Source organism: Lithobates pipiens, unplaced genomic scaffold (genome assembly GCF_037356315.1).
Source record: "Lithobates pipiens isolate NorthernLeopardFrog02 unplaced genomic scaffold, aLitPip1_a1.2 Scaffold_27, whole genome shotgun sequence".
NCBI lineage: Eukaryota > Metazoa > Chordata > Amphibia > Anura > Ranidae > Lithobates > Lithobates pipiens.
This window is the reverse complement of record NW_027507788.1, coordinates 126,857,552-126,877,226: the sequence shown is the minus strand read 5'-3', so window position 1 is coordinate 126,877,226 and position 19,675 is coordinate 126,857,552. Positions and strand designations below refer to the sequence as shown.

At 44.7% G+C, this 19,675-nt stretch overlaps 1 protein-coding gene across 1 annotated transcript in view; it reads right to left on the bottom strand.

Moving 5' to 3' along the window:
- The window catches only part of GRIN2D (glutamate ionotropic receptor NMDA type subunit 2D), a 1,088,828-nt gene that overhangs the window by 53,400 nt on the left and 1,015,753 nt on the right, over nucleotides 1-19,675 (bottom strand). The window contains exon 13 of the mRNA XM_077457432.1: nucleotides 18,240-18,427. Within this exon, the coding sequence (XP_077313558.1) occupies nucleotides 18,240-18,427 (188 nt within the window). The remainder of the gene's footprint in view (nucleotides 1-18,239; nucleotides 18,428-19,675) is intronic.

Below are 19,675 nucleotides of genomic sequence, written 5' to 3'. Positions count from 1 at the left end.
TGATCCGTGATGCGACCCGGCGGTCACGGATGCTCTCGAGTGCGCACACCTCGGGGCACGCGAGAGCAGAATTCTGGGAGGCCGTTAATTAACGGCCTCTCAGAGTTAAACAACCCCCCTGAAGCCGTTAATCGGCAATGGGCAGTTGTTAAGTGGTTAAAGCTAGATCACTAGCTATATAGGTGAGGTGAATATAGTGGTGTATACTGCAGTCAGGGCACAGACAACAACCACTACACAGCAGCAAGATAGGAAATCAGCCAAAAACGATTGGTGTGTACTGTGTTGAAGGTACACAGAACACCCACTGCTTCAGATGCTAAGTAACACACTACACGAGGCCGCCTCAAAGGCGGCCTTATATAGTGTGGGGCGTGCACTACACAGCCTGAGCTATGATTGGCCACAGGCAGGATGCCTGTGGCCAATCATGGCTCTCCTCGCTGCCGGCGCTGCGATTGGCCAAGCATGCAGGGTCACAGTGCATGCTTGGCCAATCATGGGGCAGCAATGCACTGCGCCACCGCAGTGCATTGTGGTCCGCGCGCGCGTCACTCGAATTTTGACGCGAACGGCCCAAACGTTCGAAATTCGCCGAACGGCCGAACAGCCAATGTTCGAGTCGAACGTACGTTCGACTCGAACACGAAGCTCATCCCTACTGGCAGTGAACTATATGAGGCTTATTGCTCACTTAGGTAAATGTCATGGCCCTATTAGCTCTATTCAGCCTGGGGGTAAAATCTGGGGACTCCACAAGAAATCCACACAGGCATTTAGAAAGTAAGCCCCAACATGCCTGCATTTAACTTGTTTCTTTGCCCTTAAAAGGTAAAGAACAGGTTGATTTGAATGTCTTACACTCTAATTTAAACGCTTCCCGACCAGCTGTCGCAGTTTTACTGTGGCAGAATGGCTGTCATGATACGATGGCCGCAACAATCGGATTCGATCCAGAACCGATTAATCCCCAGGCCCAGACCAATGATATCTGGCTTGGACCTGGTGATCACTCCTGGTGAATGAGATCCTTGTAGGTCTTTATCGATCAAGATCGAGGAGAGAAAACATCTAACTGTGAGTTCCACCAACAGTACACTGATATCAGTACACATAGGCACATATTTCACCCCCCCCCCCCCAGTTAACCCCTTCACCCCCTGTCACTGTGTCACCCAGTGGAGTGTAATTAGTTAGGGTTAGGGTAATTAGTATTAGGCCCAGATAGGTCTAGGGACCCCCCCAACCCCCATAAAGGTTTAACCCCTTGATCATGCCCTGTCACCAGTGATCACTGTAAAAGTGTCACGGGTGATGCTGGTTAGCTGCGTTTAGCCCCTCCACCCTGCCCAGCCCAGCCCACCCTAGTGCAGTATCAATCGATCACTGTCACTTACAAAAACACAACGCACATAACTGCATCATTCAACAGAGTCAGCCCTGATCCCTGCGAACGCTTACAGTTTATTTGGTAGCGTTTGAATCAGTCACTGACAGTCAGGCACTAGTTGTACCAGTCAATTTAGAGACCAAAATGTCAAATCAAAGTTACACTAGTGAAGAGGCCTACACGTTCCTGAGCATGACAGATAGTGAAGAGGAAGTCATTCATCTGTCAGATTCAAGCTCAGAATACAAACCTGTAGACAGCAGCGGCACCCTGACAGATAGCTCTGACGACAGAGTTGTGGTCCCTGCCAAGGCCAAGCGTACTAGACCCTGTTCTTCTGCTGCCTTGGAGGTGAAAAAAACCACAGGGCTCTCGTATGGAGCAGAGAGCCAGTACTGGTGCCGCTCATCCTTCTGGTGAACTGGCAAGCACCGGTGGCCTAGTACATCCTGGTTATACAGCCAGCACTGCTGTATCACATGGTGACGTAGCAAGTCCCATAAGTGCAGTTCAAGCTGATGAAGTGGCTAGCATGAGTAGAATCCCGCAGCCACCAAGAAGACAAATGCCGCGTACACACGTAGCAGACTATCCGGCGGACTTAGTCTGAGGGACTTCCCGCCAGACTGTCCGGCGGACTTTCCAAATGGGCTACTTGCCCACACACGGCACTTTTTCAGCTGACTAATACGGCGTACTAAGTCCGCCGAACTATCCGCCGTACTTTTGAAATGAACGGACTCGCCTACACACGCGGAGGAAAGTCCGCTCATTTTGAGCGCGTCTCCAGGTAGCCGGGGCCAGCGAAGGAGGCGCTGCTGGCCCCGTCACCTGGTATGGACTTAAAAGGAAAACCCTACGCCAAAAAATCGGCGTGGGGGTCCCCCCTAGGTCCACATCAGACCCTTGTCCGAGCACGCTACCCGGCCGGCCAGGAAAGGGGGTGGGAACGAGCGAGCGCCCCCCCTCCTGAGCTGTGCCAGGCCGCGTGCCCTCAACATGGGGGGTGCCTTGCCACCCCAAAGCACCTTGTCCCCATGTTGATGAGGACAAAGGCCTCTTCCCGACAACCCTGGCCGTTGGTTGTCGGGGTCTGCGGGCGGGGGCTTATCGGAATCCGGGAGCCCCCTTTAATAAAGGGGCCCCTGGATACCGGCCCCCCACACTATGTGAATGAGTATGGGGTACAATGTACCCCTACCCATTCACCTGTAAAAAAAAGTAAAAAAAAAACAACACACAGGGGTTAAAATAGTTTATTGCACAGCTCCTGGGGTCTTCTGTCTGTCTTCGGGGGTCTTCTCGCTGGACTCCTCTGCTATCTTCTGCTAGCTCTTTTGCTAGCGGAGGAGCCTGGCTTTCTTCTTCGCCGCCGCCGCCCTCTTATTCCACTTTGGGGGTCTTGTCCCCCTCTTCGGTTCTTCTTGCCGGGCCACCGCGCCTTCTTCTAGCTCTTTTACAGGTGGTGGCCCGGTCTTATGTCGCCGCTGTCGCCGTCTTCTGTTCTTCTCTTCTTCTCTTCAGATGTTGCCTCGTCGCATCCTCCGCTCACAATGGCAGCGACGTGGCGCGCGGTGACTTATATAGGGACATCACCGGATGATGTCCCCGCCTATTATGATGTCACAGTCCCAGAGTGCAAAACTACTTTCTAAGTCCGCCAGACTTTTGGGTAAAAAAAGTCCGCCGGAGCCTATACACGGGGGGATTGTCCGGCGGACTTGAGTCTGCCGGACTTTTCCTTCGGATTGTTTGATCGTGTGTACGCAGCAAAAGACAGGCCCGTCAAGACCATAGTGACCTTCCTGCTGAATTTTCCAATCCTAATTGGGAGCCCACCACTTCTGCAGCACCTGTACTTCCCCCATTCACTGGTCAACCCGGAATTCAGGTGGAAACAGTTGATTTTACATCTTGATTTTTATTCGCTGTTTTTCACGGAAGATCTCTATAGATCTATTGTGGACCAAAGCAATTTATATGCTGGTCAATTCATCACCGCTAATCCCCAACTTGCCAGAGATTGTAAACCAATTACGGTTTGTGAATTTAAGACCATTCTGGGCCTATCCCTCCTCGTGGGCATAACTAAAAAGAGTCATATTGGTCCACTGACCCAATTCACCATATGCCCGTGTTCTCTGCCTCCATGACCAGGACACGATACAAGCAGATCTTGCAGTTCATGTTCTTCAGTGATAATGAACTCTGTTGTTCTTGGGGTGACCCTGGATTTGATCAGCTCTACCAAATTCGGCCTTTTGTAAACCACTTCAACCAACAGTTTGCAGCCTTGTTTACTCCCCATCAAGTTGTCTGCATTTATGAGTCCCTTATTAAGTTTTCTGGCTACTTATCATTCAAACAGTATCTTACCAGCAAGTTTGCCAGATAGGGTCTCTCAAAATGTGATGGCCACAGGCTATACATATAGTTTTTTGGTTTATGGTTTACGAGGGAAGAGATAGTTACGTAGAGCCAGAGAACTGCTCACACTACATAGGGAGCACTGGTAAGATTGTGTGGGACTTGGTGTCACCCTTATTCGGAAAGGGGTACCACTTGTATGTGGACAAGCGGAGCACTTTTTAGTCACTTGTTTATAAATGACTAAAACGAAAAAAAAAATAAAATAAAATAAATAAAACAAAAAAGCAAAATAAATATTTAAAAAAGAAAGAAAAAGCACCCCTTTCTCCCTGTACTTATGCGCAAAGGCGAACGCATGCTTCTATCTGGTGTCTTCTGTTCTTCTCTTCTTCTCTTCAGATGTTGCCTCGTCGCATCCTCCGCTCACAATGGCAGCGACGTGGCGCGCGGTGACTTATATAGGGACATCACCGGATGATGTCCCCGCCTATTATGATGTCACAGTCCCAGAGTGCAAAACTACTTTCTAAGTCCGCCAGACTTTTGGGTAAAAAAAGTCCGCCGGAGCCTATACACGGGGGGATTGTCCGGCGGACTTGAGTCTGCCGGACTTTTCCTTCGGATTGTTTGATCGTGTGTACGCAGCAAAAGACAGGCCCGTCAAGACCATAGTGACCTTCCTGCTGAATTTTCCAATCCTAATTGGGAGCCCACCACTTCTGCAGCACCTGTACTTCCCCCATTCACTGGTCAACCCGGAATTCAGGTGGAAACAGTTGATTTTACATCTTGATTTTTATTCGCTGTTTTTCACGGAAGATCTCTATAGATCTATTGTGGACCAAAGCAATTTATATGCTGGTCAATTCATCACCGCTAATCCCCAACTTGCCAGAGATTGTAAACCAATTACGGTTTGTGAATTTAAGACCATTCTGGGCCTATCCCTCCTCGTGGGCATAACTAAAAAGAGTCATATTGGTCCACTGACCCAATTCACCATATGCCCGTGTTCTCTGCCTCCATGACCAGGACACGATACAAGCAGATCTTGCAGTTCATGTTCTTCAGTGATAATGAACTCTGTTGTTCTTGGGGTGACCCTGGATTTGATCAGCTCTACCAAATTCGGCCTTTTGTAAACCACTTCAACCAACAGTTTGCAGCCTTGTTTACTCCCCATCAAGTTGTCTGCATTTATGAGTCCCTTATTAAGTTTTCTGGCTACTTATCATTCAAACAGTATCTTACCAGCAAGTTTGCCAGATAGGGTCTCTCAAAATGTGATGGCCACAGGCTATACATATAGTTTTTTGGTTTATGGTTTACGAGGGAAGAGATAGTTACGTAGAGCCAGAGAACTGCTCACACTACATAGGGAGCACTGGTAAGATTGTGTGGGACTTGGTGTCACCCTTATTCGGAAAGGGGTACCACTTGTATGTGGACAAGCGGAGCACTTTTTAGTCACTTGTTTATAAATGACTAAAACGAAAAAAAAAATAAAATAAAATAAATAAAACAAAAAAGCAAAATAAATATTTAAAAAAGAAAGAAAAAGCACCCCTTTCTCCCTGTACTTATGCGCAAAGGCGAACGCATGCTTCTATCTGGTGTCATATGTAAACAGCAATTGCACGGGGCGTGGCCGGGATGGTGGACTGAGCAGACGTGCTGCCTGAGCTCTGCTGGAGAATTATCCGTCCTACCATCCGTTTGTGGTGTTAATTGCTGCCAGAAACTTGTGTATGCCTTCGAGGAGCTCGGGGGGTCCCAGAAGGGCCAAGAAGTTGCAGTTTCTCCCGCCCGTTGAGCATCTGGAAGCCCCGTTACAGCGGCCTGCTGCAGTGTCCCTGGCCAACATGGCGTCACAGACAGACCGCGTGGAGGACGCTCCGCCTGGGATCCCGGAGGTGATGGCGGCTATCACGGCGTGTCAGGCTGCGCTGACGAACAAGATTGAGGCCGTGCAGCTTGACGTCGGGCTGCTGCGCCAAGATATCGACAAGATCCGATCCCGGATCTCGGCGGCGGAACAGCGGATCGGTGACACGGAGGACGCGGTGACCAGTCACGAGGCTTCCATACGAGCGCTTCAAACGAAGGTTAGAGCATTGGAATACCGAGCGGAAGACGCCAAGAACAGAAGCCGTCGTAATAACCTTCGTATTGTGGGGCTCCCCGAGGGAGTCGAAGGTAGAAATCCGACCGTTTTTACTGAAGACCTGTTACGTTCGGTTCTTCCGACCGTGCAACTTTCCCCGTACTTTACCGTGGAAAGAGCTCACTGGGTCCCACCGAGGCCCGGCCCGGAGGGCGCTCCTCCGCGTACGATGATCCTACGGCTGCTGAACTTCCGAGACAGGGATGAACTTCTTCGTGCGGCCAGAGTGGCGGGCGACGTTCCTTACCAGAATGCCAAGCTTATGCTGTTCCCTGACTACACTCTTGAGACACAGCGACAACGCAGATCTTTCGATGCGGTCAAAGCCGCCCTGAGGAGCAAGAACATTCGGTACAGCATCCTGTTTCCGGCCAAGCTACGGGTGGTTGACGGCGAGACTGTGCGGATCTTTACCAGCCCCAAGGATGCTAGTGCTTGGCTGGACACCCTTCCTCGTGGGTGAGCTGTAACTGGGGTGTCGGGATCTACCCTGTTTTCATTTCACACTTGGAATGTATGGGACGAGGACTACCTTGGAGGGATGTTTTGCTTTTGTTTTATTTTACCCGTTTAGTTTTGGAGGATGCCTTATTCTTTCCCCTCTTTTTGTTTTAGTTGTGGGGCCTAACAGCCTCCTCTGACTGCTTTCGGTTTATGTGTTCATTCCTCCTACTTCGCCCTCTGCTCTGGCTGCTCTGGACTCCCTGGGGTGGTACTAAACAAGTTCCCTTGTCTGTGACTTATCGCCCCGGGGCTCTTGGGCTACTCCCGGGGAGCTCTCTGGACTTTTTCCGGCATACTGAGACGTATCCTTTTGTTTTCTTTTCACAGGTTTTTCTTTTTTTCTTGGCACTTTTATATTTTTGTATTTACTTAGTTTTCTCCGTGATCCAGCAACTCGGGACGGAGATGTTGACTGTGGTTCTCATTCTTCACATTCTTCCACGGTTCTGTGGTTGGGACTGCTGGTGCGAACCTGAGCGGGTGCGAGTCCGCTGCCATTAACCCTATTTGAACTTGTTCATGTTTGTTATTTGGGGGTGTATGTGCCCTCCATGGTTGGGAGGTGCACGGGGAGGGGGGAGGGAGGGGACGCCTGTTGCGACCCATGGGTTATGGTGTTTGGGTTTGTTTATGCTCTGTTTTATTAGTTTGGTTGGTTTGGGAAGACATGTGTGGGTTATATATGTGGGCTGTTTATCTGCTATGATGTGGAGGATCCTGATCGCCCGGTGGAACGGAGATCATGGCTGATTTGACAGTTCTGTCTTGGAACGTCCGTGGCCTCAATTCCGCCGTGAAGCGTTCCCTGGTATTTAAATTTGTGCAAAGATACACTCCCAAGGTTTGCATCTTCCAAGAAACGCATCTCACTGGTTCCAAGATTTTGGGTTTGAAGAAGGCGTGGGTGGGAGCGCATTATCATGCCTCCTACTCTAACTATGCCAGAGGTGTTAGTGTGTTAGTACACAGGTCACTGGATTTCCGACCCTTGCTGATCAAAACGGATCCGGAGGGTCGGTATGTCTTGATTCATGCGCTGATTGCTGGCATCCCCTTTGTTATCGTGGGCTTGTACTTGCCCCCCCCGGCAGATAGTGCCCTGCTTTATACTGTGATGAGGGTGGTGGCCCAGCTGGGGGTGGAGAGAGTGTTATTGGTTGGGGACTTCAATTTAGTTATGTCTAATACCTTAGATAGGCTTCATCCCTCCCCTGGGTCCAGTAGTGGACTGTCCAACTGGGCCTCTACATTTGGGTTAACGGACCTATGGAGGCACTTCCACCCTTCTGATGCACAGTTTACCTGCCTATCCGCCACCTATAGGACACTGTCTCGGTTGGATATGGCTTTTGCGTCCTCCGCTGTGCTACGGGAGACGGTCTCTGCGGAGATCCTCTCTCGGGGTATATCGGACCATGCTCCCTTGTTGGTGTCGGTTGGCGGGGGTAGGGCGCCGGGCCCGAGGTTGTGGAGGCTGTCGAAGTACTGGATTGAGGAGGTGGGCATTCGGGAGGAGATCCCAGAGGCGCTGTGCGACTTCTGGTTGCATAATGAGGGATCGGTTGACCCCCTGTGTGTCTGGGGTGCCTTCAAGGCCTGGGTTAGGGGCGAATACATGCGTAGGATTGCTAAAAGAAAGAGGGAATACGTGCAGTCTCTGCGGCGATTGGAAGACCGGGCGCGGGATCTGGAGGTGGGGTTTGTCGCCAACCCACAGCCTAATAATTACTCCCTTTGGCAGGGTGCCCTTCGGGAGTTGTCGCTGCTCAGGATTGACCTGACCAAGAAGTCCATGTTATCCAGTGCCCAGAGGGTGTTCGAATATGGAGATAAAAACGGGCGGCTCCTGGCCTGGCTGGCCAGGGGACAGTGCCCGGTGACCCACATCGGGCGCTTGAGGGATGCCGGGGGAGCCCCCCTGACCACCCCTGAGGCGATTAACGATCGATTTCTGCACTATTATCGGGGACTGTACTCCTCTAGGGTCGGTTACTCGGAGGCGGAGTTGACTGGGTTCTTGGATGGGGTGGACATCCCATGCCTGAGCCCGGCTCAGCGGGAAGACCTGGAGCGAGATATTTCTCTTGAGGAGGTGCAGATGGCGATGGGGTGTATGCAGGCGGGTAAGGCCCCGGGACCGGATGGTCTCCCAATCGAATTTTATTCTGCGCATCAGGAATTGTTGGCCCCCGAGGTTGGTTTCCCTTTTTTCCCAGTTTGCGGATTTGGGCGCTCTCCCGGAGTCCATGTCCGAGGCGGTGGTGGTGTTGGTGCCCAAACCTGGTAAGGACCCTGAGGATTGTGCGGCTTATCGGCCCATCTCATTGCTTAATGCAGATGCTAAGCTGCTGGCCAAAATCTTGGCATGCCGGTTGATGCAGGTCCTGGAGGACCTTGTCCACCGGGACCAGACCGGGTTCATGCCGGGGAAGGGCACTGATATCAACATTCGCAGGCTCTTTCTTAACTTGGACATGTCCCATGACAACATGGGCACTCGAGTCATAGCCTCTCTGGACGCAGAGAAGGCTTTTGATTCGGTGGAGTGGGCCTACCTCTGGGAAGTGCTCCGGAGGTTCGGGCTAGGTCCTAAATTTCTAGGTTGGTCACGGTTGCTTTATGGAAGTCCGAGGGCCAGGATTCGCACAAATGACACCCTCTCCGATTTTTTTTCTCCTCCAGAGGGGCACCAGGCAGGGGTGCCCGTTGTCACCCAGCCTTTTTGCTTTGGCGCTTGAGCCCTTGGCGATTTTAATTAGAGACTCGGTGGCGGTTAAGGGTCTTCGTGTGGGCCCTCTGGAGGAGAAAATATCGCTGTATGCTGATGATGCCCTGTTATATCTGGAGGATGCGGGGGCCTCGCTGCAGGCTGCCCTAGCTATTTTTACCGAGTTTGGCAGATATTCGGGCATCCAGATCAATTGGTCTAAGTCTGTCTTATTCCCTCTGGACTCACAGGCGAGGGCGGGTGCAGACACCGTCCCCGCTGGTTTGGGTAGAAGAGTTTAAATATTTGGGAGTGTTGGTCGCGAGGGAGACTCGGACGTTTCGCCGGCTTAACCTTCAACCCCTGGTGGCGAAATTTAAAGACCATTGCGTTAAGTGGAAAGATTTACCCCTGTCCCTACTGGGTCGGATTAATATTTTCAAGATGATGTTTCTCCCGCGCTTTTTGTACATGTTCCACAACTGCCCGGTGTGGCTCCCTAGCTCCTTTTTTAGGGAGCTGGAGGGATATCTGAGCACTTTTCTGTGGAGTGGCGGGGCCCCTAGACTGGCTAGAGCTACCCTGCAGCTGCCGGTCAGGTGCGGGGGCTTGGCTTTGCCGAACTTGCAGGTGTATTATTGGGCGGCGATTTTAGTGTCGGTGCGATGGTGGTTTGAACAGTCGAGGGATAATGCGGCGGTGGGACTGGAGGCGGCGGTCTTGGGTTCTATGCGAGAGCTCGGGAATCTGGTGTACAGGGGTCCTAGGGCGTATCGTTCTCTCCCGTCGGCTACTGCGACGACCCCGCGGGCCTGGGCGGTGGCTAGAAGGCGTTTTCTTCGGGTAGATCGATACTCGCCCTTTATTCCGTTGTGGGGTAATCCGAGTCTCCCCCACTTCCAGTCGATTCCGGACCCGCAGCTGTGGGCCCGATATAATATTCGGACCCTCAGGGATATTTATGCCGAGGGGTCCTTACTGCCCTTTCGGAGTTTAGTGGAAAGATCGGGGCTTCCTGGGTTCATGCTGTTTCGTTACTACCAATTGCGACATGCGGCCAGGGCACAGTTTCCCAGGCCTATTGTGCTGTGTGCGGACCCCGTAGAAGATGCCCTGGCGCAGGAAACTCTCACTAAGACCCTTACCACGTTGTATCAGGTTCTGTTGCGCTCCGATTCCCCTAGGATGAATACCCTCTGGGACAAGTGGCGGGCGGACATCCCTGGTTTGGATAGGCAGGATTGGGAGGAGTGTTTCGAGGATGGGTCCCGGCTGCTGATCTCCTCTAGGGACCGGTTGATACACACGAAATTTTTACACCGCGTATACTTTACGCCGCAGAGGCTGCACAGAATTTATCCCCATCGGTCCCCGGAATGCCCCAGGTGTCATTACCCTGAAGGCACATTTCTGCACATGTTTTGGGACTGCCCCCGAATTGCTCGGTTTTGGAGGGATGTTTTTGACTGTATAAACATTCGCCTGCAACTGACGATTCCTATGACGCCTGAGTTCGCCCTCCTGGGGATTCAGGATGATGAACAGCGTCCTCGGTACAGTAAGCTGTTGCTCTCCCTCCTGGTGTTTTACGCCCGGAGGGAGATCCTTCGGCATTGGATATCATCCTCTCCCCCTACGGTGGAACTGTGGGATGCGGCGGTTAATGCTGTCCTCCCCCTATACAAATTGACTTATCTGGTCAGAGGGTGCCCGCAGAAGTTTGACCGGGTATGGTTACCTTGGGTGGAACAGTTTTGATTTCTTGAAATGTTGCAGTTGAGCCTCCCCTCCCCCCCCTCGTCCCCCTCTCCCCCCCCCCTCGTCCCCCTCTCCCCCCCCCCCTTTTTTTTTTTTTTTTTTTTCTCCTCCGTACTGGTATTTTTGGTAAGGGTATGTGGGGGGTTTGCATGTGAGCTTGCTGTATGGGCACACTCCTTTTTCTTTATCATGTGCAATTTTGCTGTTCTGGCTCATTTGTTATGTTATAGTATTCTTGGATTACTTCTGTGCTGTACCAGTCTGCTGAGATGTATGCATATTGCTTGTTATGTTCTGTCTTCTCAATAAAACCAACCGTGTTGTTAAAAAAAAAAACAGCAATTGCACCATGCATGTGAGGTATCACCATGAAGGCCAGATCAAGAGCAGTAATTTTAGCAGTAGACCTCCTCTGTAAATATAAAGTGGTAACCTGTAAAGGTTTATAAAGGCTTTTAAAAATGTATGTAGTTTGTTGCTGCTGAACGCTTTTGGGCAACTTTAAAGCATGTCATGTTTGGTATTCATGTACTTGGCATAAGATCATCTTTTTTATGTCATCAAACATTTGGACACTATACTGTGTTTTAGTGCATTCAAATAAAAAAAAGTTGCAACATCCACCATTTTAATCTGTAGGGCCTTTGCTTTAAAAAAATATAATGTTTGGGGGTTCAAAGTAATTTTCTAGCAAAGAAAATATTTTTTCATGTAAACAAAAAGTGTCAAAAAGGGCTTTGTCTTAAAGTGGTTAGAAGAGTGGGTGATGTGTGACATAAGCTTCTAAATGTTGTGCATAAAATGCCAGGACAGTTCATGTATTTTGGGGTTTAATTCCACATATAACCATGCCATGTTTGAATAATATATCATTTAGTTACAACTTTGTGCAACAAAAAAAAGAAAAAAAAAAGATTTGTAATATTCCCGCAACTTGTGGCAAAGTATAAAATATTTCATGGACTCAACATGCCTATCACCAAATAGCTTGTGGTGTCTACTTTCCAAAATGGGATCATGGGGGGGGGGGGGGGGGGTTGTGCTATCTTGGCATTTTATGGCCTTCAAAACTGTGATAGGTAGTGTAAATGTATGCCCTTAGAAATCCTGAAGGCGGTGCTTGGTTTTTGGGGTCCTGTACGTGGCTAGGCTCCCATAAAGTCTCACACATGAGGTATCCCCATACTCAGGAGAAGCAGCAGAATGTATTTGGGGTGTAATTCCACATATAACCATGGCAGGTGTGAGCAATATATCATTTAGTGACAACTTTGTGTAATAAAATATTTAATGGTCTCTCAGCAATTTCTTTGGGGTGTCTACTTTCCAAATAGGGTCATTGGGGGGGGTTGTACCATTTTAGCACCTCCAAGAAATGAGAAATGAGACAGAATGAGACTTTTGCGCAAACCAATAAATATATGCTTATTGACATTTTTATTACCAAAAACATGTGGCTGAATAAATTTTGGCCTAAATGTATTACTAAAATTGAAAATATCATTTTTTTTTAGAAATTTTCGGTATATTTCCATTTATATCGCAAAAAAAATTTTGCAATCAAATACCATCAAAAAGAAAGCTCTATTTGTGGGAAAAAAGGGACACAAATTTCATTTGGGTACAGCATTGCATGACTGCGCAATTACCAGTTAAAGCAGTGCAGTGCCAAACTTAAAAAGTGCTCTGCTCATTGAGCAGCCAAATCCTCCGGGGCTGAAGTGGTTAGATGTCATTAAAAAGTCACTATAAATGCATAACAAGATGGTGGTGATGGTAGTAAGATTTATAATAGATTAAAGCAGATAGTAACTAATCATGAGGAGGAAATAGAATGCAAATAATGATCTGGGCAATGATGATAATGATAATCATTTTAGTTCAAAATGAATTAGACTTCTACAAAGTCTGTAAGGTTCCTGTTAAGAAAAATCAAAGTTAATGTACAGTGTATCTAAACCAAAACTTGTTTTCTTTTTCTTTTTCATTTAGATAGAGCAGGCAATAGTTAAAACACATGTCAGTTTTACCTATTATGTTCCTTTAAAGGGTCTCCCTTTACTGTCTTCCCTTTAGCCACAACTGGAAGTGAGAGGAATCTTTCAAAGTAAGTCAAATTCTCTCTCTGACAGTTGTCGCAGCAACAATCAGGAATATTTTTCCCTTATTTCTGTTGGCAACTCAGCTTTCCAAATGTTTTTTTCACTTTGCCTCTCAGTGATAAGGGTCACAAGGGCAAAAAGAAAAAGTAAATCTACCTAGTCGTTGAACAGACAGCAATAAGTACCTGACGGGGGTTTTAATTCATTAAGAGCCACAGTAAATATGTGGTAGGCAGTTGGCAAATGGTTAAAATTCATCTACACTTTTTCAGTCAAATTTGAGAAACACCCATTGTATGTTTATTATGTATTCCTATTCACATTACATATCTAAAATTGGATTTTGATATTTATCTAAAAAAATAATAAAAAGTATACAATCCTGCATTTTGTGTGATATGTACTTCAGCAAAAATAAATACTATTTATTTAGAAGGTGTGCAGTGTCTCCCTGAAAGAACTGTATAGGATTGACAGTTAAAGGGTTAAGACAATAGTGCCATACTACAGATGCCTACAAGTGTGCTGGCTGGAGCAGAATACTGTTCATTTTTTTAAATCAAAAAATAAATGCAAATCATGCATATTGCTGGATTTTTATTCTGTGTAGGTTTTATAATCATCTCCTAGAGGAGGATGTCTGTAAAACCAGCACCATCCAAAATCTGAGCAATTTGCTTGCTCTATTTAAATAATAAAAAAAAGATTTATTTACCCACAAAATACTGAAATGTACACTCAATGGTAAAATTATACTGTGGAAAAATATACCCAAGCCATGAAGTGGCTCATGGTTTTTATGATAAGGGGCTTTTATCAATGTTTCCAACGTATATCTCTGTCCCTAAAGCTAAGGCAAACAGCTAAATGCACAGATGAAATACACATATTATATAATAACATAGTTCTATCCAACAACACAATCCCGAGACACGGGAAGAGTAATCTAGCACCTAACTGTTCAGAAGCTGTTGAGACAGTTAAAACTCATTACACGTATAAACGCATTCTAACTGGAAAACAGGGTGCTCTGTAAACCTTTAATTATCAATGAAGCTCATGGAATACTTGGCTTGGAGCACACTAGTTATTTTGATTGATTTTATGTTACGTGTAGGTTATATGACATTCTTTCAATCGTTCTGCTTTTCTAACAATTTTATGTTTTTCTTTCAGCTTTATAAACCTCTGTAATTCCTTGTCTAGTGTTTCTATATTCTACACTACCTATGTACCCTTGCTTAATTTTAAAATAATAAAAGACACAATGAAACAAAACATACATGTAACGACGTGTTAATGATTACAGAGTTGCCCTAATTTTTGCCTTTTATATTTGACTGGGGTTCAGCTTTAAGTCAACACAAACCAACCTTGTACAATTATGAAAAAGAAGACACTATATTAATCTCTATGTGATCTCTATCAATAATAGACATGTGCATTCGTTTTCGTCCGAATGCATTTTCGTCCGAATTTCAGGTATTTTCGTTATCGTTTTGACAAACCATAACGAAAGCTCCGACACAAATAAATGCTTTATTTTCGTTTTGACACAGTTCAATACAGATAGGAGATTCGACGTGGCTCTAACAATAACAATCCATGTGTCAGAGGGGGGGGGGGAGTCACCGGGTGGCCCCACCCTCTGTTATAAAAGAACTGTCAGAAAAAGAGAAGCGTCACACAGCGGGAGCCTCCCATTGCGTGGAGCGGCCCATGAACCAAGAAGAGACGCCGTGGAGGAAGATGCCGGACGAGAACACCGGACCAAGAAGAAGTGGATAGGAGGAAGAAGAGGATTGGAGGAAGAAGAAGATGGAGGAAGAAACCGAAGGATGAAGAAAAGAAGAAGGAAGAAAGAAGATGAAAGAAGACTTTAATAAAGGAATTGTCAAAGACCGTCTCCTGTCATTTTTAACACTTTGTCACTTTTTTTGTGAAATGGTAGGGGTACTTTTGTACCCCCTTACCATTTCACACAGGGGGGGAGGCCAGGATCTGGGGTCCCCTTGTTAAAGGGAGCTTCCAGATTCCGATAAGCCCCCCAGCCCGCAGACCCCCACAATCCCTGGCCAGGGTTGTGGAGATGCTACTTCAAAGCACCCTCCCAATGTTGAGGGCATGTGGCCTGGTACGGTTCAGGAGGGGGGGCGCTCTCTCATCCCCCTCTTTTCCTGTGGCCTGCCAGGTTGCGTGCTTGGATAAGGGTCTGGTATGGATTTTGAGGGGACCCCCACTCCATTTTTTTTTGGCACGACGTTCCCCTTAAAATCCATGCCAGACCTGAAGGGCCTGGTATGGAATTTCGGGGGACCCCCACACATTTTTTTTTTCTTAATGCTAATGCTAACATGACCTGTGTGCAATGCAAATAGCCTTTAAAAAACCCATAGAAAACATACAACATTAGAATCCTACTATAGCTTGTAGTCGAAATATTCGACCGGGAATGTATGATTGCAGCATCATAAGTGAGTTTCGCTGCTCCGTCAAATCTTCTTTAAACATTCCAACAGACACCATAAGCCTTCAATGACAGATTCGACCGTAATTAATTTGGATTTTCGGGCGAATGAAATTTTTTAACGAAAAACTAAATAAATAAAAAATAATTTCGAGAGTAACTAAATAAATTTATTTTTTGGACGAAAACGAAATTCCGAAACAAAATATTTCAGTCTGCACATGTCTAATCAATAATATAAATAAAATAAGAATAATGTTGTCATTTAAAAAAAAAAAAAAAAAAAATATATATATATATATATATATATATATATATATATATATATTAGTAACAGGCCAGTGTAAAAGGGACAACTGTTACAGATAAGGCAGGGGCCATATCAAAATGTAAATAACTGAAGATTAACCAATTTGATTGGTTAATGTTTGTGACAGTTGAACTAGGCTTATATATTAATTATATGTTAACCAGAATTACCAGTTTCTTGCACCTTTAATGTACAAAAGGATTGTGGCAGAATACCCAAAAGCCAGGCGAAAACATTTTGGGGATGTAAAAGGTTGTTTTTAAAAGTTCTTTTTCAAAAATCTCAATGGAACCTCTGATTTTCAAATATTAAGCAATATGATTTTGTTGCCATCTAAAAGTATCTCTAATTGATTATAATTCAATATAAAAAATAACTCAAGATCCTTTCAACTCATTTTGAAACAAGGCTGTCGTTCTCTTTTAAAACGCATTTCCACAGCTGCTCATCCTTGCCAAGAAAGTGTGTCAGTTCAGTTAAACACAATAATCACTGGGAAAGGACTTGTCACAACGAAGGAAAAAATGATTACATTGCAAACTAGCTTTTAAGTGTCAATCCCTGTTAAATAAAGGTTTGATCAAGTAGCGTAACATATACTTATGGATGTGTAAAGTTGTTCAAAGTAACACAACATTCTTTATTTTTCACATACGCTCAGAAAAATCAATAAACTCATCTGCTGGAAAAAGGCTAATTTTCTCCCTTGTTCCATTGCCTTTGAAAATGTCCAATAACTGAACATAACAACCTCAAAGGGCTAGCTGATTGGCTAGTTCTTCTTTTAACTATTAGGCCACAGGCTGTGAACTAGATGAAGAAGCCCAACTGATTTATTCATTTGTACTTTTTTAATTTTCTGTACACGAAGCAAGCATTTCTATTCAGGCAGAATGTATAGGGTAGATTGAAAATGCTGTATAGACAAACGTATAGCAGTTCTGACAGCTGGTTAAGCAGTAGACATTATTAAAACAGCTGTTGCAGATTGCTTTTTCGCTCTCAATATTGGATACCTCTGCAAATAGCATTTTCCTTGTTCTTGCAGATTGAAAATAAAGATGATCTTTTTTTTTCCAACCTACCAAGTTAACTATTTAAAGAGTGGTAATTGTTCATGATTTAATTCATGAAATTAATGTATGTCATGAAGTAATTCACAGTTTTAACTACCTAGTTACTTATAAATAAGAGTCAGTCTGCAAAAGTTTCCAGTGCTCCTTAAGCCGGCCATAGATGGTTCCACTCTCAGCCGGTTCAGCAGGGACCAAGTATGGGCAGGCTGATTGTACCCAAGTTAATCAATAAACTTGGGTACAACCATTGTTCATGCAATTATTGACAGTGGCTACAGCCGCTAGCAATAATCACTGTTTGTTCTCCGAGCGGGGACTGTCGCCCCCCCGGGAGAACCCAATAGCTCTGTGGGAGTCATGTTCTTCTCTGCAACTAGTGGCTGCAGGAAAAAAAATAACACCCTCTATGGCTGGCTTTAGAAAGCCCAGAATCATGCTTTGAAAGTTAAGAATCAGTGATGCAGCCTGTAATAAATACCTATGTGTTAAGTAAAGAATGAAAAGAACAATTATAGTAAAACAGACCCAAAACCAGCATAATTTACACATCAGCAGTCAATCTTATCTTCCTTGAGCTGATGCTTGCCTTGTGCAAGTGATAGCAGAGTTAGAAATAGCTGTTCGAGACAAGCACCATGTGTCAGAGGAAAGTGTCCAGTCTAATATCTTAGCTAGTGTTACAGGGAACCTAGAAAGATGGGACAAAGTACTACATGCACTTTTTTCCAGAAGCATCTAACTTCTATAAAATAAAAAAAGTGTTACTTTTTTTTTAAACAGATCCTCGTACAAGGATTGTCTTCATATTATTGTGTAATAATTGGTTGTAGTTTAGGCATGCATTTCCATTATGCCATAAATCTCTTATCTTCTTTTCTTTCTCTGACTCTCTTTGGTATTTAAATCTTTCATGAGGTCATTGGTGGGTAGATGCCCAGGCTAAATTTAGTAGTATCAGTAAACATGAGTTACCTTGACAATAACCATTTGACTAATATGCCCACAATGCTTGTATTTGGTATGCTGTCTTAATAAATGCCTTGCTCATTTTTTTCATTTTATTATATGTTGATAAAGAAACAAATATATTTAATAAAAATATTTTAAATATCTTATGCCTAAACAAACAAACACAATTCTAATATAACCATATTTATCATTATAAGGTGTGAGTATATATTGACACCTCTTCATACGTATCTTTGAAAGTCCAACAAATACCGTCTGTAAATATCAAGTATCTAATGGCTTAGGAATAGCCATACCTGTCTAGCCTCATTAAAGCCTAGCCCCAACCTTTTGATGGTATAATCAGGTATAAAGCTTTGCCTTCAGGGATGCAGGGTGGTGTATTTCTAATTCCCCATTACCTGGAAGATGAAAGTACTTACCATCTCCTAGAAATTGCAGCAATGCAAGATCAATAGGGCGTTTCCACTTGGAACCTTTCTGCAGAGCAATGCCATAACCTGTAGTGGCAAAGACTTTTCCACTGCCAATGGTCACCAGTTTACATCCTTCATCTTTTCGAGCCATGTAGTTCAGCACTGCCGCATCATAAATAAATGCATCCAGTTTCCTTTAAGAAACATACATATATGACAAATAGATAATTAAATAAATAGATAAAATACAAAAATAATCAATTTTCTCAAGGTACAAACACTTGATTTTGATTTCAGCTATTTCTTATTAAAACATCAATTTTATGATGATAGACTTCATAATTTTTTTTAAAACAAATGATTTACTGTATCACTACTCTAAACCAAAGTTCACAAGAAACTCAAGATGAACTTGTATCCAACAAGCAAGATTTCTAAAAAGTATAAATGAGGGTGCATACTGAATGGGCAAAGTACAAGTTTATTTTAAGGTATTTAAAGTATATTCCCATCCTCCTTGTCACTCTGTCACACAGGCTTCCGATGGAAACTACAAGTGACCATTTCAACACACATTAGAAAGTCCAGTGTTGTAACCATCAGGAAACCTGCCCTGAGAAATGTCATGCAGCCATCCATGGAGTGCATATAGACAAAGCATTAAAAAAAAGTAAAAATTACAGTTCTTTATTATGCACAATGCTTTAGCAAACTAAATGTCATTCAGAGTTTATAACTCCTCCTGTACAAAGTCAATCTGTACAAACTTTAAACCTGGATGTTCTCTCCCCTTCTCTCTCTGCCCGCAATCCATTGGGACTTGTCACAGATGGCAGCCGGGCCATTCACATTTTCAGTGGCCACTTTGTTAGGAAAAGGTGTACAATATACTGAATAAAATATATTTTTCAGTACATGTGCATACAGTAGGGTCAGATTGATATTATTGGGCCTTCCTTTCCTATTCTGGGTTCTGCCATACAGCATATTACAAGAGACTGATATTAAGACAGATTCAGGTACTTATATTATTACCATTTATATTATATTTAATAAACTCTATATTAATAATGCATAACTGGATAAAATAGTATTTTTATATATGGCTGAAGTTCAGCTTTGATAAGAGATCGGAATGTCACTTATTGTACTTGGTCACTGTTTACTGAAATTAATTTACCTGTATGGCTGTTTTAGTTTCCATTGTTTTGTGCCTGTTATACAATGTTTGAATTATGATATATCTTTTGAATTATAAACCATTCCAGTATTTTCTCTCTCCATTGTTAACACTGACCACATTTTCAAAACGAAATTGTTATTTCAGAAATGCGTGAATTACATTTCATATAGAATAACAATAAAAAAAAAAAAAAAATTTTAGAACGAAATAATTAACTTGACAATTCATTCAATGTCAATCCAATAGGGATGGTCCCTAT